We start from the raw sequence: 27,509 nt of genomic DNA on the forward strand, positions 1-27,509 counted from the left end.
CTGGCCACTAGACAAATGACAGATGCTCTCTATTAACCCCTCTCCATTCCCAAAGGGGAAGAGAAAGGGGATAACGGAGAGAGACTGGATTGGAAAAGAAAACTAAAACTGCTTTAATGAAAATAATAGCAAAAAAATGAAATACATAAAAAAATATATACAAAACCAATAACAAACCCAACACCCTTGATGGCAACCATGTCACCATCACCACTGATGCTGTGGGCAGGCACTGGGTAAGGCCTGGGCTGGGCTCAGCAGCAGATGGGAACTGGATGCGGGAGCTAGATTCTGGATCTGGATTCAGGAATGCACAGACTGGATCAAACGCAGAAGAGCAGAGTCCTCCTCAGATGCCAGAAGAGAGCTTGACCCTTGTTGCCCCTCAGCTTTATACCGAATATGACATCTATGGGATGGAACACCATGTGGGTCAGTGTAGGGTCACCTGTCCTGTCCGCTCCTCCCCAAGGTGCAGCCTCTCACTTACTGCAACCCCACTGTGGCACACAGGCTTTAGCAGTGACCTTGGTCTTAACGGCAGAAAGTGTAAGCAAAAGCCTTTCTGCAGTTAACTTCAGAAGGTGCTGTTAGCTAGAAGAGACTGAGCTGAAAACTAAAATCACTGAACAGAATTAATTCTGTTCTAGCTCAAACCAGGACAATACCATATGACGTCATGCTCAGCATACAAAGCTGGAGGAAGAAATAGGAAGGGGGGGGATGTTCAGAGCGATGGTGTTCATGTTTCCAAGTCACCGTTCCGTGTGATGGAGCCCTGCTTTCCTGGAGGTGGCTGTCCGTTGGAAGAGGTGAATGAATTCCTTGTTTTGCTTTGCATGCATGCACAGCTTTTGCTTTACCTGTTAAACTGTCTTTATCCTAACCCATGAGTACCACTGGGGGTGATTAAGTGAGCAGCTGTGTGGTGCTGAGCTGCCACCTGAGGTTAAACCACAACATTAGGATATAATGTTCTGTTAGGTTTTTCTCCTTATTGGCAGGTAAACTGTAAATTAAAAGTTCTTACGAAAACAAAACAATATTAGAGTATAGACTGCATGCTGTGCAACATTCTTGGCTTGTTTGTTTGTCAGTCATCGTAGTTTGCTTTTTCTATTCCCTATGCCAAATGATCTTCACTTTATTTACGGGAGCTAAAATTGGTGATATATAATAGTGAGAACAAGAGCATCAAAAAGTCTCTTAAAGAAGAAAATGATCTTCTGACCTTAGAATGCTGGACTCTGAGTAGAAGCAACAGAGTGACTCTATAGAGAGGGAACAGCAGCTGTATGTAAAAAGGTGCTGCAAAGAAGCTAGAACAAGCCCATACAGGAATGAGGGATATTTGAATCTCCAAGGCTTCAGCTGAACACATTGTAAACATATTTCCTTAATAAAACAGTGGTTAGGGTAGGCAAAGCTTAACCAATAATTTTGCAAATGGAGAGATACAGAACTGTGGCACAGATTATCAATTCCTTAATTGATTTCTGATACTAGCACTTCATTCAACAGAAATTCTCACTTACCTCGTGCTTCCCACAGTTCAGATTTTTATCCAGATTACTTTTGCTATACAGGAACCTCGAATTAATGAGTATGTTTGTTATTTATGCATCGTGCAACACGAAAATCAATACTCGGTCCTGCCCACAATTACTTTTGCCTGAGGGAATCTGACAAGCATACAATACTCTCAATTACATACACTGTTTACATACTGAGGGGAACCTTTTGGATAGAAAATGCTTCCTATTCCATGCTCTTGAGAAAACAAGTTAGGAGTAATATAGAAACTTAGGCAGATATATTGGTACCGCAATTTAACACAATATGATTCCTCACTTTGGCTCGCTTACAAATGGGATTCCAAAGGAAACTGCAGCTCATTCAGCAGACTGAATAACATATTGTCTAAGACAAAATTTGACAGCAGTCATATATGCGTTTACTAAGTTTAAATTGCAAAAAAATGTGTCATGCTTTTCCACCACTGGAATTTTCAAACTTCAGAAAACACTTTTTCAGTTCAATTATTAAAACCAAATGCCTACTGATCTAAAACAAATCCACTAGCACCAACATAAACATTTTTCAGAAGGTAAGTTGTCCACACCTGCAATGTAACTGAAGCCATTTCAAAGGAGGGCAACAAAACTGGTGAAGGATCTCGAGCTCAAGTCCTATGAGAAGCGGAAGAGGAAAATGAGGTTGTTCACTCTGGAGAAAAGGAGGCTGAGGGGAGACCTTACCACTCTCTACAAGCACCCAAATGGAGGCTGTAACAAGCGGGCGGTCAGTCTCTTCTCTCAAGTATCATGAGAAGAAACGGCCTCACGTTGTGCCCGCGGAGGCTTAGGTTGGATATTAGGAAACATTTTTTCACTGTAAGGGTGGTCAAACATTGGAACAGGCTGCCTGTGAAAGTGGTGGAGTCACCGTCCCTGGAGGTATTTAAAGGATGTGTAGATGTGGTGCAGAAGGACATGGCTTAGTGGTGGACTTGGCAGTGCTGGATTAATGGTTGGACCTGATGATCTTAAATGTCTTTTCCAACCTAAACCATTCTATGATTTTATGATTCTGGAAGCCATTAAATTTTTATTGTTTACATAAATGTTTTTATAATTGAAAACATATTTCTTTGACTGTAAGTATATAGATACATGAGTAAGGTACCGCACAAATGCAGTTACTTCATTTTTACACCAACTTAGCCCACAGTAACCAACATCTGCAGGAATAGGTAACAGCAAAATAGGCAGGCAACCAACTACTGCAGTGTAGTGGTGGGTGGGTAACTTGCACCTTCCTCCTTACTCCATTGTAACTTACCTGTCTGCTCCAAAAATCTAACCATGAAGATGAAAGTCACTGGACTGAATGCTGTATGCAGCAGTACTTACCAAGAGTACAGAATGGTTCCCACCACTGATGCAAGTTTGCTGTTTTCTTGCTTTTGCTTTGCAAGCCCAAAGTCAGCTACAATAAAGAAAAAAAGTTTCACAGGTCAATAACCACCCTCTTTGCATAACAATCAGTGCTGATTCACAACAGCTAAAAAATTGGGAAAGGGTAGAAGGGAGGTTTGGTTTTGTTTTTTTTTATCTTATACATTTCACTGTACTGGACCATACTATCTTGCTACCTCCACATCAATCAACAAGTTATATCTGAATCAGGCCTACCAGCTTTAAAAATACTATAAACTTAATTTTGATGCTTTCAATCCAAACTACACGACCAGTATCAGGTTTCTATTAAGATATTCCAATAAACTGCATGACAACATTAAGTATCTAATATGTAGTAATCTCATGCCCAAATTAATAGAAAAAATAATGTCATGAAGTTAATATTACTTCATTTTTCTTCAAATGTGATAGCTGGGAAGGGCAGACTTTCTCAGAAATCTAATTTCAAAGGCGTTCGGGGTGGTCTAATGTCTGAATAGTTCATGTTCAAAGATTGTGTTTAGCAAGACATAATAGAGAAACAGTGGTGAATATTAGCCTCACCTTGTGACAAAAGCTGTACATTTAGTTGATCGTACAGTTATATCACTATAAGTGCCTTTTGTGTGATTAACAGGTAGCCTTTCACAAAATTGTCACACACAGTCTTTAGAGATGATACTTTTAATCTCAGTTCCACGCAAACGGTTAATTTTTCTCAATTCAATACTCTAGTGCTGCCTCAATGCAACAATACAGCTAGGAGATATTGCACTTTATTAAATACAAGCACAGAGAACAAGGGAAAATCATTGCACTTAAAGTCTGTTAATAAATTTGGTATTGTAATACTACTTCAGAATTAGGAAGATTTGTGTGGTAAATAATACTGTTTAAAATATTTTAAGGCTCCTGTTGCACTTGGACAGAGCCCGTAGCATTCCTATTCTAATTGTTTTCACAGTGAGATTGTTCATGAACATTTTATTTCAAAAGGTTTTTGCTATTCAAGGAAAGCTGCAGATCAGAAGAGACAAAGGTAAGAAAAATCAGTTTCTCTTGGCTCTTGCTCAGTACGAGCCTCAAGGGTCTGAAAAGGAGTATCTCTCACATTCAGAAAGAGCCTTTTCTATGAAAGCCAAATCTAGGTAACCAGGCCATAGATCATTTGTCTTTGAACAAAATGTTTAGACAAGGACTAGCTCTGCAGTACTTGGAAAATGTAAGTGGAAATAATGCTAAATTAACAGAATCACTGAGAAGCCTTCCCTTTGCCCTTAAGACAGACCTCAGATCGTTTACTCCAGGGAATACTAATCCCAGAAGGACCAGATGTTTTTGCAATGTTGATATTTCCCCGAATTAATCAGGGTGAACCATTCTAAATTCCTTTCTTTGGAATCCTTCAGATAATACTCTATGAAGAAGAGACATTACATCAATCAATCAACTCAGCTCCTGGTGCCTGAAAGATTTAGGAAAGGAAACAGGAGAGCTGGACCTCTCCATTCTGGAAGTGGCCTATTTTAATAGAACATTAGTGATTATCTCAGAACAAACTAGTTTTTCCAAATTCTGCTAAACCATGTTGACACCAGCAAGAATCTCCTAAATGAAACTGGTGCAGCCAGGGCTAAGGAATGGAAAGCACAGGACAACCAGTTTTACATTAAACATAAACGATTTTTCATAGCTTTTTCAAGCCCATAAAACAGAATTGAACGAAAAGGAGCTAGCATTTGTTTAGGCACCTGCCTGCAGCTTATAAATTGTTCTACAACTTCTAATACTCCAAGATTCTTTACTGGTATTTGATGCCACAATCTGCTAGAGTAACTAACAAATGAAATAATTTCTGAGACTTGTGAGGGGCCTGCCTCCCATACCATTACATGAAGGTATGACCAACCACAAAGATGACCCTATTAACTGGTATTTGTTGTTTCGGCTGTGAACTGAGGCTTGATTAAAGAGGAACGCTTGCAACAATTCATATTTGGCAGTTTCCTGAAAGAGCTTCACACCATAGCAGTACATGTTTTAGAAGCTGGAACAGAATTGTTAGAGAAAGATACCTCAATACTTGCTCAGCTTTCTACGAACTTTACCCAAGTGTCAGCTTTTAGCAGAGACAGACCTGCATAAATCTTTGATCTGATTTAGCGTTTCTTATGTTATGATCTTATCGTTCACTTCTGAAATTCGAAATTATTCTTATTAAAATATTCTTCCTGAACTATCTCAATTTACTACAGTTAATTCCAGCAATACAGTTAATTCCATCAAGCATTGTTACAGCTCTTAAGCACAGAATGGGCCCTTCCTTGGAAACTAGTCCCATCCAGTTCATACAGATCTGTGTGAATGCAGAAGCATCTGATCACAAATCTTACCAATTTCAGAATGAAATACAAAACTCAGAGCTTCCAGATATTCTCCTACAGCTTCCCTTCTCAGTCACAGAAAAAAACAACCTACCAATCAACAGAAGTGTTGTGAGCACTTGCTGGAAGAACTATAACAATGCTGACAATATCATAATAAATATCAGTAGAATAAAGGTGGCCAGAGAAAAACAGAAAAGCCCTTAGAAAATCATACTTAGAAGGCCAGTGAAAGCTTTGTAAACCAGTAAATTAGATGAATCAAAGAAAGGCTCATAAGAGCAAAATCGAAAAGCACAAAACAGAAGGAAGGGTGGGCAGGACATCCAGCCACCGGCAACATCAGGATGCAGAAATGCATGCTGCATCAGTCCATCCAAAGGGGAAATTATAAACCTGTCTTAGAGATTCAGAGCAAGATTCTACAAGAAAGACGAGCTAGCAACACTCTGCCCTAAAAAAGACCAGTCCTGCCCCTCTCTTGCACTGTCTCTGGAAACCAGCTCATCTGGCACTTGCGTGCTGATGAGTTTAGCTCACATTTTTTCCAGGCTAGTTTCACACTGCTTTAATCCAGGCCAGACTTGACACTGCAGTCCTAAAAACCACTGAACTGTCTACCACTTGTTGCCCTCTGTAGTCTTGCAATGCAGGAATAAAATCAGCATTAGACAGGCAACTCCCTCACCCCCCAAATATAACAAAACCCTTCATTTTGACAGTTAGATTATCACACCACTCCTTTTGGACCCAAATTAAAACAAGCAGTGGTACAGCTGAAGGAAAACCAAAATACTAATGGATGGCATATTCCCATGAAGAAGCAGTCTTGGAGTTTTAATGGCATCAGTGGGAAGATCCATCTGTCTTCCCCAAAAAAGAGTTGTCTGTTGCTGCAAATTCCTAGTTGCTTGCGTCTGCACATCACACTGAAAAAATGATACTTTTTGCTGGTTTTAAACACTACTTTAATTTTTTTCAGGTTCACGTGGATGACATGGATATCACCACTACAACATATTGTAACACAGGAGAGTCTGTAAACTGAGGAGAATGGTAGGTACAACCATCTAGCAAACAACTTTTCTTAAATAAAATTTCCATGGTAGCAGTTTTTGGTGCTTTGTCTACTGTGCAACTTCAAGTCATGTAATTTCTTTATCAGTAATTTCTCTAATGGTTGGAAGCTGGCAGCCTTCACTGAAGATGAAGATTATTTTTAAGTCTGCTCAAAGACAATATAAAACTAACAAACTTTCACCATTAAATGGATCTTTATAACCTACAACTAGACACACAACTTCACCAGCAGTTAATTACCAACAGTCATATCTCTCAACAATATTATTATATTTGACTAGATTTTGTACTGTGATTGTAAACATTAAGCCTTGAAGGTTTTTTCCTCTGTATATCAGGAATCTAGAAACTAAACATTTTTTTAATTCATTAAAAAACAGTCAAACAACCATGCAAGACATTCCTCAAATAGGATGAAATATTAACACAAAATGATGCAGTGACAATCTTTCAGATTCTACAATGCCATTCTGTACTTGTTTTCACTTGTTTACATTGTGTTTAGTGTAGCAGAGTAAGTGATAATGAAGTAAGATTGTTTCAGAATACATTATCATGCTGGGGAAGAGGGCATGAAGAGAAAAGCGAATCATGAAAAAATGAGCAGGCTGACTTGACTAGTACCGTAACCTCCTACAGAATCATCTCTTCAGTAGCTGAATTCCTAAAACTTTCTAAATCTTAGCAGTCTCTTTAAATGAGCATTTTAGGTACCTGCAACGTTTTTTTTCTCTTTATTGACAGTCTGGTTTTTCATCTGCCATTTTGTTTCCCATTTCACCTAGCACACTGATCTTCTACAGTAAAAACAAGATGAAAAATTTCCAGAAACTACATCTTAATAACACTGATCTCACACTTGCCAATTTGTTGCCTTAATTTATATTTGAACCTTATTTATAAATACCATTAATTTTTTCTAAATTCAAATATGAACACAAAAACCAAAAGCAAAGGAAAAAAAAGGAGTGTGTGTGGGGTGAGTGTGAATAGATTATTAAATTCACCACATATGTGAACTTTGGACCTACTCAGATGAGAATTTCATTGTGTCCCCAACTGAACAGTCTGAAAGGCTCAGGATTAGCAAAATCGCTTTGCTTCTCTTCAGCAAGTTTGCAACTGTAATCAGAAAAGTTTGTCAGCAACTTACTGAGTTACAGTGATCTGGAAGAGAAAAAGAGAATTTTATTTTCCATAAAAGCATATCCTAAAATGAAGATAACTTGCAATTTACTCAGTGGTGGTACATACTTATTCTATTCTTTTCCACCAGTAGAATGGGAACAGAATTAATTTCTCACCATTCCCAAATACACCTTCTCGCTATTCTATCACTCTCCTTTCAGTGCACTATCATCAACGCTTTGTAAAATCAGTCTACTGTCAGTTTTGTGAAGCTGTAGCTTCTGCACTAAGAACGCTGGCACTGATCTACATCTAGAACTGAGATTTGTAGAAAGAGATGTGATTGTGCTATTTATCTGCCAATAGTGTCCAGAATTTTCAATTTACAGTGTGAACATAAACAAGTGGAATATTCCACTTAGCCTATTATGGAAGCTTTGAAAAGTACTACAAGTATTTCCTTGAATCTTAGTATCAAAGGTAGCAATTCTGATAATGAAGACTAGTTAAATGAGTCATATGAGCTGCAAAAAAAACCCTAGCACTAACCCAAGTGACTCCAAAATATAGTGACCAACACACAACAGACACTAGTTATATCCACTTCACCTCATGGCCACTTGCTTCTCTGGGCATGGCAGAATCAAGAGCCAATAGGTGCTTGTCAAGTGCACTTGACAAACAAGTATTCTGAATTACAAAATTAACAGGTAGCTTTCTTCCAGCATCCAGCAGCTATTTGAACTTTTCAAGTCTCATTCGCTTCACCATTCTGACATCTCATGGCTTCCTGCTATGAACAAAACATACTAGACAGATGAGTTGTCTCAAAACTAGTATTCTACTGCTGTAGAATCCTAGCTTTTAGTTCCATGCAGATCCTTTCTGCTCCTATTGTATCACATGTACTAAACATTAAACAGAGCATGTCACACAGAAAAGCATATTCTTCGCAATTCTTAATATCAGGCCTGAAAAGTGTCAAAGTGATTCCACATGGCCTTCTTTGACCATCAAGACCGAAACCTTGATGCAACTAGATGACACTGAAAAAAAGTGATGATCTACAGAGTCTTCTGTTTTGTTCTACAAATAGATGCAGCTATGGAACTCTAGACAGAAATATGCTGTGCTGGAAACAAAATACAGCTGCAGTAAAATATAGCTGCAATAAAAGCAGATATACATTTTCAATACAGAAAACTGTAATTCTCAATGTCTTATATAGAAAAGCTTGGCAGATTAAACTGAGAGCCACAGATAATATTGGTTCAATTAATCTCTAAAACACTAGACAAGAATACTTTCATTCAGGCTGTGCCTAAAATTCTACATTTTTTTTTGTCTCAGAAATTGTAAATCACATGTTCAACCTAACTAGAGATGTACAGTTTCAGTAACACTTTTCTACCAATGTAAAATGAGATGGTTTATGAAATTGCAGGTTAACATGATTTAATATTTATAGTCTTGTACCTCAATCAATTATGACTAGATGCTATAAGGGATAGTAGTTACGGTCCTCTTCCTATCAAATTTATGTCAGAGATTAAATGGAACAAATGAGTAGGGTGGGCAGGTCCAGAGATTACATAACAGCGTGCTTAAGGTTCTCTACAGTCAGAAACATCACCACTGGCCTGACTAGCATCACATTGTAAATATCTGTTTCCATTTGCAACAACAGACAACTTAAGAGAGACTGAAAAAGACTGGGATGATTCAGATTTAATTGGCATGAGTAAAAGATGTCATAGGAAATGCAAAGGTAGTTATATAATCTTCACTTTAGAATGAAGTACTTTTGAGGCTTAAGACTTTCATTTATATCTTGCCTAAGTTTAAAAACAAAACAATAAACAAAGACCTGGATGAGGATAGTGTCTAATCACACTCAGTATTTAAGAAAAAGAAAATACAGTAGGACTATAGAGATTCAAATACCTCAGGTATTTTTTTTTCAGTAAAACCAACAGAGATGATATTCAGAGATCATTTCTAGAAATGATAGCTTAATGTTACATTGTGCCAGGTACGTTGCAGAGTTCTCTGCCTGTATGAAATCTAGTTTTCAGCCACGTTTCACCATAGGTCCCTGCCTACTAAGTTCTGCTGGATTTGTTCTACAAGAGCCACCTGTAGAACATCTCTCCATGAGTTCAGGACAAGCAAGCACAATTCTTTAGCACGTTTTTTTTTCTGTGCTGACAGATAGGTGGGAATATCTCTGACACTACATTGATGGAAAAGGAAACTGTATGAGAGCTCTTCATGGGATTTGGAATGTGAGTGGCTCAGTTCTCACATTCACAGAGAGAAATACCTACCTCTGGGTCCCAGAACTTTCTCAAAGCCGTTCATTGTTAGGGCTGCTGCATAGCCATGCACAGAGTGAAAGTCTTAGCTTACGGAAGCACTTTGCTCCAGTGTATTGCTCACTTAATTTTTTTAAATCAAAATCCACCATGAGAGTCTGAAACTATGGCACCGCTCTGAAGACAACGTTCATGAAGAATCTTAGTTACAGTGGAATGAACTTCCTTTCTAATATTGTCAGCCTGAGGGTTCTCATAGCAAAAGATTAACAAAAGTTACTATTTCCAGAAGGATTGATTGAGGAGAATAATAAAAAAAGCAGTATTATAAGATACACAGACTTCTCTTATTGAGCAAAATAATTTGGACTGTCGAAGGCCCTATCTTAATTACAAGTCACACAACACTGCTTCACTGGTTGTCGTGGTTTAATCCCAGTCAGCAACTAAGCACCACAGAGCCACTCGCTCACTCGCCCCCGCGGTAGGATGGGGAAAGAACTGGAAGTGTAAAACTAAGAAGACTCATAGGTTAAGATGAGAACAGATTAATAATTGAAATAAATTATTATTATTGTTATTATTAATAATTGTAATGAAAAGGAAAATAACAAAAAGAGAGATAAATAAAACAAGAAAAGCAAGTGATGCAGATGAATAACATCTGCTCAGCACCAACTGACCAATGCCCAGCCTGTTCCTGAGCAGTGGCTTCCGGGTCAGCTCTGTTTATATAGTCAGCATGACACCATATGGTATAGAATATCCGGATCATTTTGGGTCATCTGTCCTGTCTGTGTCCCCTCCCAGCTTCTCGCCCCCGCGGTAGGATGGGGAAAGAACTGGAAGTGTAAAACTAAGAAGACTCATAGGTTAAGATGAGAACAGATTAATAATTGAAATAAATTATTATTATTGTTATTATTAATAATTGTAATGAAAAGGAAAATAACAAAAAGAGAGATAAATAAAACAAGAAAAGCAAGTGATGCAGATGAATAACATCTGCTCAGCACCAACTGACCAATGCCCAGCCTGTTCCTGAGCAGTGGCTTCCGGGTCAGCTCTGTTTATATAGTCAGCATGACACCATATGGTATAGAATATCCGGATCATTTTGGGTCATCTGTCCTGTCTGTGTCCCCTCCCAGCTTCTTGCGCACCCCCAGCCTGCTTGCTCTCACGGCAACATGAGAAGCTGAAAAGTCCTTGACTTTGTGTAAGCTCTGCTCACAACTAAAACATCAGTACGTTACCAACATTATTCTCACCCTAACTCCAAAACACATCAATAGAGCAGCTACTAGGAAGACAATTAACTGTATCCCAGTCAAAATCAGTACAGTAGTCCACAGGAATATTACTCTAGTTAGATCAAGACAAGTTTTGGACAGTTTTGAAATCGGAAGGATTAACTCTATCTCTTTACCATGACTGCAGCTTGTAATATAGGAGTACAGTTCTGAGATCTTAGAGCAGATCTTCTTTTAGAAAAGTGACAGGTTAAATTCACTGCAGAGGAAGATTTAAGATTTCTCAAGCATACACTTCTACCTTTATCTGATATTTTTTATTGACTTTCATCTTGAACCAACTGAAATTCTCAAGTGGAAAGTACACATCCACAAATAATGTGATGTATAATTATCAAGATCACAACTGCTCCAGCCTTTAGCATACATGGACTGTATGAGTTAGGCATAATACCACAGCATGCACCAACACTGTACATATCTACTACCATCAGAAAAAAAGTAAATTATTCTTAATTTCATTAAGGTTGTAAAAAAACAAGGCTCAGTAAAATTCAGAAGTAATTGATAAAAGGTCTTCAGCCCCCTCCAAAAATACAATGTACATCGATACTAATTAAAGTACAAAATAAAGTGTTTGTTTAAAAATTGCAGTAATTTTAAACCATCACTGTTGAAATGCTCAAAATAAGTTTCATTCTTCCAAATTTTCTCAATTCCTGTAAATATTTGACAGAAATACAAATGCTTTTCAAGGGCAATTTTGAGCTTACATTTCAAAATATATTTACATTTTATGTCTAGATGGGAACAGTGATAAGGGAAAGGTGTTAAATCAGGACAAGAGTGCCCCTCAGTGGCAGTATGTTGATATAAAATACAACTGTATGATACTTCAAAATAATATTCTATTCTCAATATTTATTTTCATCACTCAGGGACAAAGGCTCTGTAAATCACCTTCTTTCAGACTGTATCATTACTAAGAATCAGAGGCTTTTAGCATACAGTTTAATAATGAATGTATTTAAATACGTATATCAGGTATGAATATTTACTATAAAAAAAACAGTTGCTAAATATATTTACCTACTACAGTTGAGTGTTTTGTGGTTGGGTGTATGCATATGTCTACACTTCCCTGTTATTTTTAAAGACGAGAGACTGACTTTTGCAAAAAGACTGCTCACAACAACTCTGCAGTTTTCAAATTGTTTATTTAGTTTTGTGCGCTGAGCAGTAAGAAAGGATGCAGTAGTCCTCTGAGAACTTGAAAAACTACAGTATCTGAATTAGTTGTAAGGCTTGCGGTACATACCAGCTTGCATTAACGCACTCAAACAGTAAGACTTGTCATACTTTATACTATTCACACATACATTGTTTTCAAAGCCTAGCCTGAAACCTGCCTAGACTCCTTCCTCCCTACTGTGGAGATTGTAGAAGCATACATCAAGACTATTCTCTACTACAAGCTTAGACAAATAGCACCTCACTGCAGCTGATCACCGGGAACAACTGATCAATACTAAACAATTACGTGGTAGAACTGAGATAGAAAAGATGGCTGTTATACTTTGTACATTCATTAGCACTTGTTATCTAATCTGGTTATCTCAATATTACTGCTGATTTAAATAAAAACAGGCCCCAAGGCATAACTCTAGTTTAATTTTTTTAGGGCTAAATCATCTTCTCTGTCATATTTGACATACAGAGCTGAAAAAATACAATTATGGCTGACAACGCCTGGTGGCAAAGATCGCAAAGTTTAAATTAGCAGTTATTTTACACTATAGTATAAGAGTGCAGTGATTTACTAGGTTCCAAGTATGGCGACCAGTGCTGGGTAATCTGAAACCTTCTGAGAATTTCAGTGAAGAAATTCTACTCACGTACATCATGGGAAATTCTCTTCCAGTAAAGTACTTCTACTTACTAATTGTAACTCTGTCTTTATCCCCCAGCATGACATTGTTCGGAGTGAGATCTCGATGAACAATCCTCTTCTCTTTATGCAAATAACGAAGACCTAGACAAAGCTTAAAAACAAACAGAAAGAGCATTACAAAGATTCTTAAGTACAACCTAAATAAAGGCACACAAAATTAAATTCATATCTGATATTAGCACCTGATATAATAAGCACCGCTTTGTCATTTATTACAAACATAAATAGTGCTACTAATTACATGCAGGAAAATCCTGGTAACAAAAAAAAAAATGGAGGCCCTCACTTGGATAAATATATGCCATATTCTTTCTTCTGTAAACTTCTGTTGTTTTTCCTTCAAAGAGTGAAAGTGTTCTCCCAATGGCACTCCCTCTATGAGCTCCATGACTATGTACAATCTGTCTTCTACATAAAAGAAAATTAATTAACAGTGCATTATGTCCATACAGAAGGCATTTGAAAATAGAGTATCTGAAGTTAAAATGTATTTCAAAAGCTGTTATTTTTTATTTTTTAAAATTTATTTGTACAGACAAACACATTTTAATCATAGATCCACTCCTTGTTATTCCATTTTTTCCTCAATTTGTATTACAGCAGCTATAACGAATCCACTGTCTTATGCTCAAGAGGCAACTGAGCATAAAAAGAAAATCAAAACAGTATGGCTGAGCAATCTACATTTCTACTAGTCATTGTAGATTTTCTCCCTATTTAGCATAACAGTTTTAAATTTTGGATCTTTTAACTCTATAGGATGAGAATAATGCTTTCTACATGTTTACATTGCATCTAGTTTTATTGATAAACAAATATAAATATTATTTCTCACCATTTTTTCAATTTTAAAGGCATACAAGACTGCCAGAGCTGTAGCAGTTCTTGAAGAAACTATTAGCATCTATTGCTCAAGCTTGACACACTCCTTCCAAGCTGTAAGTGCTTTTATTATATCTTTCTATGTAATCATCATGTACAATGTGGTAATCCTCTGCATTTATACTTACTTTCCAAGAAGGTTCTATAATACCGTACAACATTTGGATGATATAGCTACAATGAGGAAAGAAACGTAGTTGTTTAGAACAGTTAAACTGATGGTGCAGTATTTATAATGTTTAGCTACACACTGGAAGGAAGGATTCCACAAATCTTTATGAACTGCAGTACAGCAGACCTTCACTGCTACCCCAAACACAGAGAAAGTGTTGCACATTACTGGAGCAAACAAGAAGAAAATACTGCTCGATTCCTACCCACTCCCTTTAATAACTGAAAGAGAATAAATGAAGTCTGAAGACAGGCAATTATTCCTGCATGTAAGAATCTTCGGTAACAAGCATTTACACTGCTGCTAACAATATAGTAAGAACGTCTTCATCACTGGCAGCATTCAGGTAAAAGGGGCTGATACTGTACTGATCAGACAAAAGTAGTAACAGCAGCTGGAAGCCCTGCTATATAGAAACACAGAACCATTTAGGTTGGAAAAGGTCTTTAAGATCATTGAGTCCAGGTGTTTACCCACTGATAAGTCAACCACTAAGCATGTCCCTCAGCAACACATCTACACATCTTTTAAATGGCTCCAGGTATGGTGTCTCCACCACTTCCCTGGGCAGCCTCTTCCAATGCTTGACCACACTCTCTCTGGAAATAGATTTTTCCTAATGTCCAATCTAAACCTCCCCTGGGACAAATTGAGACTGTTTCCTCTCATCCTATCACTTGTTGCTTGGGAGAAGAGACTGATCTCCAATTCACCTCTTTTCAGGTGGTGGTAGAGAGTGATAAGGTCTCTCCTCAGCCTCCCCTTCTCCAGACTGGACAACCCCAGTTCCCTCAGCTGCTCCCCGGAGGACTTGTGCTCTAGACTCTTCAGCAGCTTCGTTGCCCTTCTCTGGACATGCTCCAGCACCTCAGCATCCTTCTAGAAGTGAGGGCCCCAAAACTGGACACAGTACTCAAGGTGTGGCCTCACCAGAGCTGAGTACAGGAAGATGATCACTTCCCTCCTCCTGCTGGCCACACTATTTCTGATACAAGCCAGGATGCCATTGGCCATCTTGGCCACCTGGGCACACTGCCGGCTCATATTCAGCTGGCTGTTGACTAACATCCCTGGGTCATTTTCCACTAGGCAGCTTCCCATATGAGAACTCACAGTTAATAATGCTAACAGCAGAATGCCCATACATGCCCACAGAGTTCATGAGACATACCTGCTCTTTGATGATGGTTAATTCAGAGACAATGTTCTTCACACTGCTTTCTCTATCTTTTTTGTCCTTTCCAAATGCTGGATTGTGTAAACTGACTTCTTTCATTGCCAGGAGATTTTGTCCATTGTGTTTTCTAACCTATGGAAACCATAAAACCTTGTAAAATTAATATAGGATGGGACAGAAAAGACATTATTATGGCTATCGGAGTACAAACCTGTCTCATAGAAGTTACAATCACAGCTTTTTTCTCTGTATGATGTGATTAGCCAAACGAACTGGAGCCCCACAATTACAGGGACTGCAGATCCCCAGTACAGGTTAGCAGGACACTGCTGAACTTGCCACAGTGTTGGAAGTAGCATTATCTGTGTCCACCGTTGCTTTTCAGACAAAGCAAGCTAGCATTTTTCTCTGATTTTACACAGATCTGCTAGCCTTTGCAACAGACAGAAATGCTGTTTGTGGAAAGAATTAAAAGAAAAGTAGGAAACCTAAGATATAACACTGGTCAATCATACAAATACAAGAGGAGACAAAACCACGGTAAATACTAACAACAAGCCCGGATCCATAAAGGCTTTTTTGCACCTGCATTCCCCTACTGAAATTCAAAGGACGTTAGCGTCTAGAAGAGGTATTAGACCCTCATCATGAAACCTCCTCTTAAACCTGTGAATTAATACTAAAAAGGAAGTTTACCTTATACACACTTCCAAAAGCTCCACTGCCAAGGTGCTCTAAAACTGTGTAATTGCCTATATGTTTTGTAGGTGCCTTATTCTGGTTCATGCTCTCAATACTTTCAGAAATTTGCTTCAATTCATCCTCCTGGATATAAAATAAATGGCAAATAAATATTAAAAATTTTGTACCTTTCTTGTGCTAAGAATGTGCAAAGAATACATCTTCTTAAACCTGTGAAAGTTTTTACTTACCTTTAATAAATTTAGCTTTGATACCAAGTCTTCATATGCACTGATATCACGCACATAATGTCCAACATCAATGAAGATTTCAAACAAGCCAGTAGGGAAAAGCCTACAAAGTTTTAAATTTCAATATATTTTAGAAGCAGTCTACACAATAACTATTAATCCACAGCACAGACTTTTCAGTGTTTATTACTACAACTCTACATTAGAACCTTCTAAATAATACACTTACTTTAATCTATTCAGATATTAACTCTCTAATACTACATACACAGGAGTTAAAGGACCTTTCAAAAGCCAGATTTCAGCCTCCATTGGTTGGGTATTAACAGAAATGCCTGTTCTCCAAACAAGTATAATCCTCTCTGAAGTCAATGCATCTCCTGAGTATACAGTAATTTTCCTATTTTTTTTCTTATAGTACTTTATATTATCATCGTTGTTACTTTATCTGAGTTCCTTCTTGTAATGCATTATGTGATAGGATTAACATTTGACACATTTAAAGAATAATGACACTCATCACAGAATTTTTGTCCAAGAAGTCTAGTCTAAAAGATAAGAGGAATAAGAATAGCAAAAGGTAAAAAATGGTAGGCAGCATTTGATTAGCGACCTGTTTAACTGCGAAGGTCAGTTTCTTTTTAAGTTCTGGCAGAAGTAGAAATACAGAATATTAAGGCGTTTGGAGAAACAAAGGACAGCAAATTAGTCCAGATTTATCACTTTTTAACACCAACCGTGAACATTCATTACAAACTAGGGCCCTTTCAGTGCAAAAGAACACAGAAGTTATATTTAGAAGTCTAGTAATTTATGATACAGAATCATCACAACTTGGCTTCGCGAACGAAGATCTGGGAAGGGCTTTTCCCAGGCTCACTGCAAGCGATGAGTGCACCCTTCAGGCCTGCGCGGTGGGTTTTTTAGGTGAGGCGCAGCGTGCACGGAACTGGCTCCACCCTTTACACCTGAGGTTCATCTGCCAGGGCCTAGCGAGCTTGGACGGTGACAGCGGAGTCCCCAGGTCATAGGTTTGGTTAGAGTATCCTTCTCTTAGATGATGGATGCCTTACAGGGCTAAACGAGCTCCATCTGCCCGGGTTCGGAGTCAGAGTTGTCCTTCTCCTAGGATGGCTGCCCGAAGGCTAGTGAGCCCATCCTGCCCGTGGACACACTTTGTCTGACCCTTCAGTTGAGACCTGTCTGGCCTGGGAGACCCCACCGGAGGCACATGCCACCACCAGCACAGCTCTCAACCTCACAAGGGCATGCAAGCTCCTTCCCCACGGCAAGGGGGTGCCCATGAAAGAGTCGCTGCTCTACCTCAGGATATCACAGACCCGGGCACGGGGCGGCCGGGGCCTGCCAAGAACAGGAGTCCTGGAGGCTGTACAGAATAAAATCATACAGAAACACAACTGACACGCAGACCTCCTAGGCAGTATGATCACTATCGTAATCCCACAGATCAAACTGTCAGGTTTTACACAGCCTTTGTAGCCAACCTGGTAAAACTGTCATCTTACGAGTCAAAATGGGTAATAGATGACAAACATTTTCTCCTTATTTATGCAAACCTTTCCGTAACACTCCTAAGTAAACTAGCTTGGCACAAAGTCATTCCCATGTGAAGGAATGGAGGGCTCAGAGAAAAATATTTACTGCCTCCAGTTACTTGCTGCTATCCAGCAAATCTGTTGCTAGCATACTTAAAACATCAATCCACGGGTGAGGAAGGAGCCCCTACAGAGCTAGGGCTTCTGACATGCATATAATAGAAGCTCCATACTGAACATCTATATCTTGTAGGCTGGCACTGACTGATGCAATGCAGGAATGGCTCTCTGTAACTGTGGGAAAGACAGAAGTTGCCCGTTGCTATTTGTTCTTGTTGAAAATAAATGGCATTTAAAAGCCATGTCTTTGTGACTGGGGTGATAACTTTTGAAAGCAATCCTAGAGGAGGGAGATTCATGAAACATTTTGTTAACATACCTTTTAAAGATATGTCGATTTCTTTCCATACTGAAGAGAAATCTCAGGGCTCTGAAAGCATAACACTACAGCAGGAAAAATACTTAAATTAATGACAAATTTATACACAAATGGAAAAGCCACTAATAAATACCAAAGATTCCCCTTGACTTAACACGTTGGTAAACTTTGTAACTTATAGGACTGGAGAGATTAAGTTATTAACCTCATAATGAAGACAGTAAAAATATATTAAGTTCCTCCTGTATTTTAAAAGTAGACAGCACCTTTTAGGGAAAAAAAGTTTTAAAAAGTGGGTAACTATAGCTATAGCACACGCTGAGGAACATCTCAGTCTTAATCATCTCTTTTTATTTTCAGATAGCTCAAGACTTGAGACCTGCTCTCCTCTCCAGTGCTGAAAATGGTAAATGTAATCAGTGGTTTTGTAATGTAATGTAGGAACAGCATATTACATTTTTTCAGAAAAACGCAGTGTGGAATTCTGTAAGTTCTAAAGAGGGACAAAAAAGAAAAGTGATAAAGAGAGAATGGTCAACTTTTATTTTAAAGTTCATTATATTTACAGAGATCTTTATGTACTGTAGTTTCTATCTTCTTTTACCTTAGTTTCAAGATGATCTCTACTGATGAAAGTTTATTTTTAAAATATCCACTGTCACATAGTTAATATGCATGCTTTTATACAGCTCATCTTTATTCCATTTATCAAGAGTCAGTAATACAGCACACAAATGGCTGACCAAAGACGATTGTTTAAAGTAAGCCAAAGGGAAATAAGGTATTCATATCCAAAACAACACAAATAGCAAATCCCTTTAACATAGTCTAGAATTACTTTATTGCATCAGTGACTAAAACACCACTACAGTCCAGCGTGACAATCCCTATTTAGACAATGGTACTGTGTCTTAGCGGTAACGGCAGAATTAATCCTCATGTTAAAACAAATCCGTCACTATATAGAAAATGCATTAAATGAAGAAAATAAAGACCAAATGCCACCTTTGAAGGAAGCAGAATACTTGAAATTTTAGAGAAAAGGAACGTACATTAATGCTGCTAAGAACCAGTCTCTTTTGCAGACAATGTTTCTTTTTAGTCCAAAGTAAACTCCTTATCACAGGAAGAGTATGGTGTGCTATATCAAACATTCCACTGAGAATCAGTCTCAGCTGTACAAAATAACCCACACTGGCTGGGCCATTGTTGCTAACTTGAAAGCTTTTCATTTCAGAGATTATACACAGATCTTACTGTAGAAATCCCATCAGTGAAGGGACACAATAATAGATTAATAAAGAGATAAACAGATATTTCAAATGGCAATAATATTTGTCTTTCTTACACTAGTATTGTAAGATTAATATTAAACATTTGAGATAGATAGGCTTCAGTTAAGGCATGATGATTTTTATAAATGGTATGTATGCAGAATAAGTGAGTGATACCACTACCACCCCTGAAGTAACCAAGTAAGGTCACTCAGGTAGTATGGCAGAAAGATGCAAATTTAATCGTTAAAAACACAAACAATGGTGTAGCAAAGAAACCAGACCAGCATTGCGAGAATACTAAGAAAAATGCCTATGAAATTAATTTTGAAAAAAGGGTATTCCAACAGGTGCAGCTGTATTGCATAGCAGTAACAATGACAAAGACAATACAGACAGCAGTGTGAGAAGCTGAACGAGGTTTCAAAAAAATATGCTTCTTACTGTTCGCCTGAAACAGATTTAATTTTCAAATGTGATCATTATGTCCATTATTAACTCACATGGCTTCACGTTTAATCCAGCTAGTTGCTTAGTATCTCTTTTGAGTTATTTCCAACACATTCTGCTGAAATCTAAAAATCTTGCTGGGCATAAATTAAGCACCTTACATTTGTATGAGGCAACTGTACTGAGCATATGCTCCTGCGTTTATTTAGACTCCACGTTAGTTTCATACACCCTCTAGGAAGATTTTTATTTATCACATCCTTGAAAACCTCACTGCAGAAGAAAGGTATGTAATGCACTGAATCTGCTCTCCAACCCTAATCTAGAAGAACTGCGATGAAAAAGCTGGCGCTACAATGAATTTTTTTTTTTGCAGAAACGCTTTTGCTCACTACACAGGCATGTTTACCTAATTAGATAGTTGAGTAGCTATGTCATTGTAGGGCTATGCCAGAACAAAGACCAGGTGAAAGGCAGCATCCTGACTGCATTCACCTGAGCTATGGACCTCCTCACACTTGCTCACAGAAGGGCAAATGGAGCAGCAGCAGCAATGTTCACCCCTGAACCCCAGACTGCTACTTTCCTATAGTTTAGAGAGACATCAACACCATTTCACAGAGGCTGCAGAAGAGCTACATGATAATTAAACACTACTGATAACTTTTGGCTTAAGTTGACTCAAACCAGTACATCGATGGGGGTATTGACATGCAAAAACCGAGAGCCATTCTATGCTGATTAGCTCTACGTGTATTCTGCATTTAAATTTGCTCTACTTCATGTGATGTTTTCCTGCATTTTATTTAACGGCTACAGTAAGATGCTCCAAAAAGAAACAGTGTCAAATCTACAGTAAGTTTTAATGAAAACTAAGGCACTAAAAAGAAGATCTGATGCTGGGCAGACTGAAAAAGTGGAAGAAAGATTACCAAAAGAAAAATATTCACTTTCCTTTACACTATATGAGGTGCCAGAAACAAAGTAGATCAGAACAGATCACCAGAAATTGAGTCACTATTTAACTTTTAGTTCATGGGCCATTTGTTATTACTGGTTTTGCTTTGTTGGGGTTTTTTTCCCCTTCAAGTAAGATTTTTTTACTGCACTTTAAAATAAACTTTAAAATCGTAAAAACTTCTCAGGGACCGTTTGGGGCTTTAAACGCACAATGATAATAAAGGGAGTTACCTGTAATAAATTAGCTTTTCCAGCGTTCCTTTCTTTGTTCGGTAAAATCAGCTTTGCTATTGTATATATTCCATTTGCCTGGAAACATACAAAGGTCAATAATAACAGCACGCCCTTGTATAGAAGCCACAAATAAAAAACAATGTTACTTCAGATGAAACAGAAGCTAATATCAGTTGACAAGTTCTCAACATCCTACTGCACACCTAAATTATAAGCTCTTAATGACTTAAACATAGTAAGAATCAAATTGTCATTACATTTAAACTGGTACCGCAAAGAGAGCTCGCAAATGATAATGAAGCCATGCTTCTGTCTCTAGAGGTGAAGGAAATGTAGGTCTTAAAATGTAACAGGCTGTTGTAGGGTGGACACAGTTGACATGAACGTGCTTGAAGCTATGTCCTGATCTGAAAGGGGGACATTGGCTGCAGAAAAACTCTTTGTTAAAATCAGCCTTTTATTTCCTAAGTCCTCCAGGAGTTACACTGTTTTCAAAATATTTCAAATTTAAATAAGGGATACTTCATTTTGATGAAAACAGACTCAGTTTAAAATGCGCGTAGTTACACTGTTCAGATAAAAAGTTGTCAAAATCAGTATGGGTTATTGACAATTTTAATGCTTAAGATACATAGAAAATATTTTTTTCTAGACCTACTTCCATTCCTTTCCTTTTAACCAATAGTGTTTAAATAAACACAAACATCCTTCCTGGTTTTATTTAAGGCTCGTTGTTCTCTCAATTCCTCTAGGAATACATTTAGTCGGGTTTTAAGCTAACTTTTGAACAATTGATCACTGACTTAACTTTTGATCACTGACTTAACACTTAGAGTATAAGAGCTGGCTACAGCTTTTAGCTGGTTTTAATGTCCTAAATATTTGTGTCTTTCACTATGGCTGGAATACATACCACACATTTTAAGAATGGTTTTCAGAACCATAGATTCTATTTAAATATTACATTTTAAAATGCAGTTTAGAAACACAACCCTGGGGATGAAGTGCCAGGAGGTTATCTCAGAAATACAAAACTCTAAGGCAAAGAGAAATTATTTGTGAAACAACATGCCAATATTAAGCTGCACAGGGTTTGTTTGAATAAAATTAATGAAATTTGGAATTAGCATGTCTCAGTAAATTCCGTGACTGCTCTTATTTACTATTCTATTTTGAATACGGGTAGAGATGCCAGCCAAAATCAACCTTGTCTGAATGAAGCTGTTTATTCTCCCAGACACCTAGATAAATGTTAGTATCTTTGTGTCTATGTCTCTGTGTGTAAATGTACAAACAAAAAGAGACACTAAAGTTATAGAAAAGCATATTTTCCAATCCCTTTCAGATGCATTTTGCTTGTTAATTAAATTATGGTTACAAATAAGAACAGTTAAAGCAAATTATAAACTATAATGCCTTACTTAACTGAATGAAGTTTTCCTACCTGCACGACTTGGTAAGCGTTAGTCTCATTGAGTACCAGTTCAGTAATGGCAGCACAACAGGCTAGAATAAAAGTTCATACGAAACATTTAGAGCCAGATCTCATAAAGATATTCAGATAGTGTGGTGGGTTAACCTTAGCTGCTCATTCACTCCTCCTCCTTAACAATACAGAGGGAGAAAATAGGATGGAAAAGCTCATGGGTCAAGATAAAGACAAGTAGATTGTTTACCAGTTACCATCACAGGAAAAAAGCACTTGACTTGATGAAAATTAATTTAATTTATTGGCAATTAAAATAGATTTCAATAGCAAAAGACAAAAAAATTAAAACAAGATGTTCTCCCTGACCCCCTCCCCCCCGTCCTTTTTTGGCCCCAGACTCATCTTCACTCTTCACTCCTGACTCCTCTACCTGGATCTGGTGGATGAGGGTTACAGTCAGTATGTAACTGTTCCACTCTCTGCTCCTTTCTCCTCATACTTCTCCCCTGCTCCAGCATGGGTCCTCGCCACAGGCTGCAGCATCAATACCTGCTCCACTGAGGTCCCTCCTGTGTGGTGCAGGGAAATCTCTGCTCAGGGGCTTAAAGCATGTCCTAGGCTTTCCTTCTTCTCTGACCTCGGTATTTGCAATGCTGTTTCTCACCATTTTATTTTTTTTCCTCTCGTCCTCCGTTCACACAGCAGTTTTGACCTTTCTTAACTCTGTTTTCACAGGAGCACCACTAGCTTCACTGATGGACTTGGCTCTGACCAGCAGTACATCTGCTGTGTAGCCAGCTGGAAAAAGGTGTGTCCACCACAGGGCAATCCCTTGCCTCTCCCCACAGAGGCCAGCCCTACAGGCCCCCTGCTAAGAAAAGCTTACCAGCTACACCAGAGGGATAAAAATATAAACAAGAACTAGAATTAAAAAAGACCTCTGTAATTTCAGTGCTTAGTCTTTCTTAGGAGTCTTTAAGGAAGGCAGAACTAACACAGAAATATGCTTCACACTGGCAATGCTTTTGGTATGCAATTTATTTCACATTACCAGCTTGTCAAGAGTTAACATTCATGAAAAATTATTCAAAAATGCTAATGTATTATGATATAACTTTCTGGAAGATCATAGAATCATAGTATCCTGGTTTGAGCTAGAACAGAACTAATTCTGTTCAGTGATTTCACTTTGCAGCTCAGTCTCTTCTCAGTGACTGCACTATCTGAAGTTAACGGAGTATTTTCACAGACCATGTCTGCTTCTAGAAGTGACAGCAGTTGGTGTTTACAGTTACTACCAGGGACTGGTGTGCAGAAAGGCTCTTGCTTACACTTATCCCTGTGCAGACCAAGGTCACTGCAAATCCCGTGTGCCACGGTGGGGGTGCAGTAAGTGAGAGGCTGCACCTGCGGGGAGGAGCAGACAGGACAGGTGACCCTACACTGACCAACCAGGTGTCCCATCCCATAGATGTCATATTCAATACAAAGCTGACACATCACAAGGATCAAGTTCTCTTCTTCAACGGCCGGTGTCTGAGGAGGGCTCTGTCCATTCTGCCTTTGATCCAGTCTGTGCATTCCTGAATCCAGTTCCAGAATCCAGCTCCTGAATCTGGTTCCCATCTGCTGCTGAGCCCAGCCTGGGCCTTCCCCTGTGCCTGCCCACAGCATCAGTGGTGATGGCAACTTGACTGCCATCAGGGAGATTGGGTTTGGCACTGCTTTTGTATATATTTTATATATTTCATTTTTTTGCTATTATTTTCATTAAAGCAGTTTTAGTTTTCTTTTCCAATCCAGTCTCTCTCCCTTATTCCCTTTCTCTTCCCCTTTGGGAATGGAGAGGGGTTAATAGAGAGCATCTGTCATTTGTCTAGTGGCCAGCCCAGTCATAACCCTTCACACACATGAATCACAGAACCATTTAGGTTGGAAAAGGCCTTTAAGATCATCGAGTCCAGGTGTTTACCCACTGATAAGTCAACCACTAAGCATGTCCCTCAGCAACACATCTACACATCTTTTAAATGGCTCCAGGTATGGTGTCTCCACCACTTCCCTGGGCAGCCTCTTCCAATGCTTGACCACACTCTCTCTGGAAATTAGATTTTTCCTAATGTCCAATCTAAACCTCCCCTGGGACAAATTGAGACTGTTTCCTCTCATCCTATCACTTGTTGCTTGGGAGAAGAAACAGATCTCCAATTCACCTCTTTTCAGGTGGTGGTAGAGAGTGATAAGGTCTCTCCTCAGCCTCCCCTTCTCCAGACTGGACAACCCCAGTTCCCTCAGCTGCTCCCCGGAGGACTTGTGCTCTAGACTCTTCAGCAGCTTTGTTGCCCTTCTCTGGACATGCTCCAGCACCTCAGCATCCTTCTAGAAGTGAGGGCCCCAAAACTGGACACAGTACTCAAGGTGTGGCCTCACCAGAGCTGAGTACAGGAAGATGATCACTTCCCTCCTCCTGCTGGCCACACTATTTCTGATACAAGCCAGGATGCCATTGGCCATCTTGGCCACCTGGGCACACTGCCGGCTCATATTCAGTTGGCTGTCAACAAACCGCCCCAGGCAGCTTTCCAGCCCCTCTCCCCCAAGCCTGTTGTGACCCAAGAACAGGACCTGGCACTTGGCCCTGTTGAACCTGCTGTCAACAAACCGCCCCAGGCAGCTTTCCAGCCCCTCTCCCCCAAGCCTGTTGTGACCCAAGAACAGGACCTGGCACTTGGCCCTGTTGAACCTCATACCATTGGCCTCAGCCCATCAACCCAGCCTGTCCAGATACATGCAAAGGCTCATGTAATCCTAGTAAGGATATTTTGTATTGTCCTTCTACAGTCACTGGAAAAAATTTCAGCATGGATAGTTTACACGTTATTAAGAAATCTCCTCTAATAGGGATTCTCTCCATAACTACTGAGGAATTCTTGCCTGGATGGTACTCTTTAAAATATCACTTTGAAAGAGTTCCGTTATAATCGATTCATGATTGATTGATCTACTATAGTAAATTTGAATAGGACAAAAATACGCTAGAATAAAAATAATCTCAGGCTAAACTCAAAATTTAATATATGTATATTTGAGATGTTTTTACAGGTGGAAGAAATATATATGATTCCCATATACTTAATACTTTATCCTTTGCTTCTTTCTTAAAAAGTGTGCTTTTTGAAAGTGTGTGCTGGTATTGTACATTTGGAAATAAATACACTTGATTTGGTGTTCTTACAGCCTAAAGCAGGTATAAAAGTTTACAATTTCAATTTTGAAATATTTTTAATCCCTTTGCACAAGTGTAAGTAAACACATAACAACAGATTAGGCCTTATAAAACCACCTGCTTGAAGTGAGAAAATATTTTCTTGCATCTCATCAGGACACAAATCATCTGCCAAATGAAGGTGTTGGATTCTCCCTGCTGCGTTCGCGCTAGATAAACTTCCAACTGAAGAGTGATCAGAAACAAGATTTCTTTCTCTGAAAAAAAAAAAAAAGAACAAACTGCAGTGTAAACAACTAGGTTAACATATCGTTGTTAACCATTTCTGAAGTTCTGAAAATCTCTTTCACTAAATTACCTAATGCACTGAAAAAGCAAACAAGCCTTTAAACATAAAATTCCTTTACTGCATTCATCGTATTCACAATTCTAGCTCACTAGATAGGTGTCTGATTAACAAACTAAGTAGACAGTAATGATATATTTATGATCTATTGTTAGTTTATACACTGAAAATATGCAAAGCACCTTAATAATGAAATATGCATAACTAAAAAAAAAACCCACTTACTCATTATGTTCTAAATAGCCTTTTAATTTCTGCAGATGTCCCATACAGCTGAACAAAACAAAGATGTTATTTGATATAATAGAACTTGGTCGAATATATCTCAAAATATGGGACTCTCATATAATTGCCACAACGTCAAGGACTGAAAACTTACCCCTGTAATATATGAAGGAGCTGCTTGATTCCACCCCAAATGCGGATTTCTGCACTAGTCTCAGGATCTTCACAAACCTGTACCAGAATCCAAACTATACTCCACAGAAGTTTGATATGATCGGAATGGAGTAAACTGAGCAAAACTGGAACTCCTTCATACACTTTTACTTGCTCTTTGACTCGTGACTCTGCACACAGGAGACGCAGCAACTCTGCTGTTAGCCTAAAAAAAATCAGCAAGAAATTTTACAATAACACCATTGTTACTTTGCATTGTCAGTTAGCAAAGAGAAAAAAAACACAGCAAATGCTTAGGGAAGAACACAGACCTCCTCTACAAAAAGTTAAAGAAGACTGCTTAAAGTCACTCTAAAATGGTTAAAGTCACTGTTTAAACAAAAGAAAGAGGTGGTGGTGCAAATTTTCACAAGGGATGAAATTATATTTACACTGAGTTTGACTGTCAGCATAGGCAGCCACGCATACACGGCCAGGATGGAGGTGGCCAGCTGGACTGCAGTCATCCACGGTACCACCTTCCTGTTAACAGCATTAGCAGTACAACTAGCATTGACGGCATGAACTTGTAAAGTCCATCTGTGGAATTAGAATATCTCCACAAATAATCGTGATTCTCCTCCAGGCTTGAACATTTTGTTTAGAAAAAGGATAGAATATATCATTTAAAAGGTTTATACATGATTTTCGCTAACTTTACTCCGTTTAAGCTGGATTTCCATAGAAAATATGGTTAGGGAATTCCATTTCCACTTGAAGCAAAAAAGCCACATATGTGGTTTGAGGAAACATATTGATTCAGATTCATAGCTGAATTCAAAATTACTCTTAATTAGCTTCCTGTCTACATTCAAATTCCAGTTTTTAGAACAAACTTTTGGTTTACATATAATCTAAATAATTTCAAACCCAGAAACTAAATAAAATCTTCAATTTGTTTATCTCTAGTCATATGTAAAATA

At 38.4% G+C, this 27,509-nt stretch overlaps 1 protein-coding gene across 1 annotated transcript in view; it reads right to left on the reverse strand.

Moving 5' to 3' along the window:
• The window catches only part of NEK10 (NIMA-related kinase 10), a 95,179-nt gene that overhangs the window by 56,325 nt on the left and 11,345 nt on the right, over window positions 1–27,509 (reverse strand). Inside the window, exons 11-22 of the mRNA XM_010139251.1 lie at window positions 26,528–26,752; window positions 25,920–26,059; window positions 22,592–22,653; window positions 21,145–21,222; window positions 18,230–18,294; window positions 16,235–16,337; window positions 15,999–16,127; window positions 15,297–15,434; window positions 14,082–14,127; window positions 13,358–13,479; window positions 13,060–13,162; window positions 2,913–2,988 (exon numbers count right to left, since the gene is read on the reverse strand). Of these exons, the coding sequence (XP_010137553.1) occupies window positions 2,913–2,988; window positions 13,060–13,162; window positions 13,358–13,479; window positions 14,082–14,127; window positions 15,297–15,434; window positions 15,999–16,127; window positions 16,235–16,337; window positions 18,230–18,294; window positions 21,145–21,222; window positions 22,592–22,653; window positions 25,920–26,059; window positions 26,528–26,752 (1,287 nt within the window). The remainder of the gene's footprint in view (window positions 1–2,912; window positions 2,989–13,059; window positions 13,163–13,357; window positions 13,480–14,081; window positions 14,128–15,296; window positions 15,435–15,998; window positions 16,128–16,234; window positions 16,338–18,229; window positions 18,295–21,144; window positions 21,223–22,591; window positions 22,654–25,919; window positions 26,060–26,527; window positions 26,753–27,509) is intronic.

This window comes from Buceros rhinoceros, unplaced genomic scaffold, assembly GCF_000710305.1.
Source record: "Buceros rhinoceros silvestris isolate BGI_N320 unplaced genomic scaffold, ASM71030v1 scaffold3027, whole genome shotgun sequence".
Lineage (NCBI taxonomy): Eukaryota > Metazoa > Chordata > Aves > Bucerotiformes > Bucerotidae > Buceros > Buceros rhinoceros.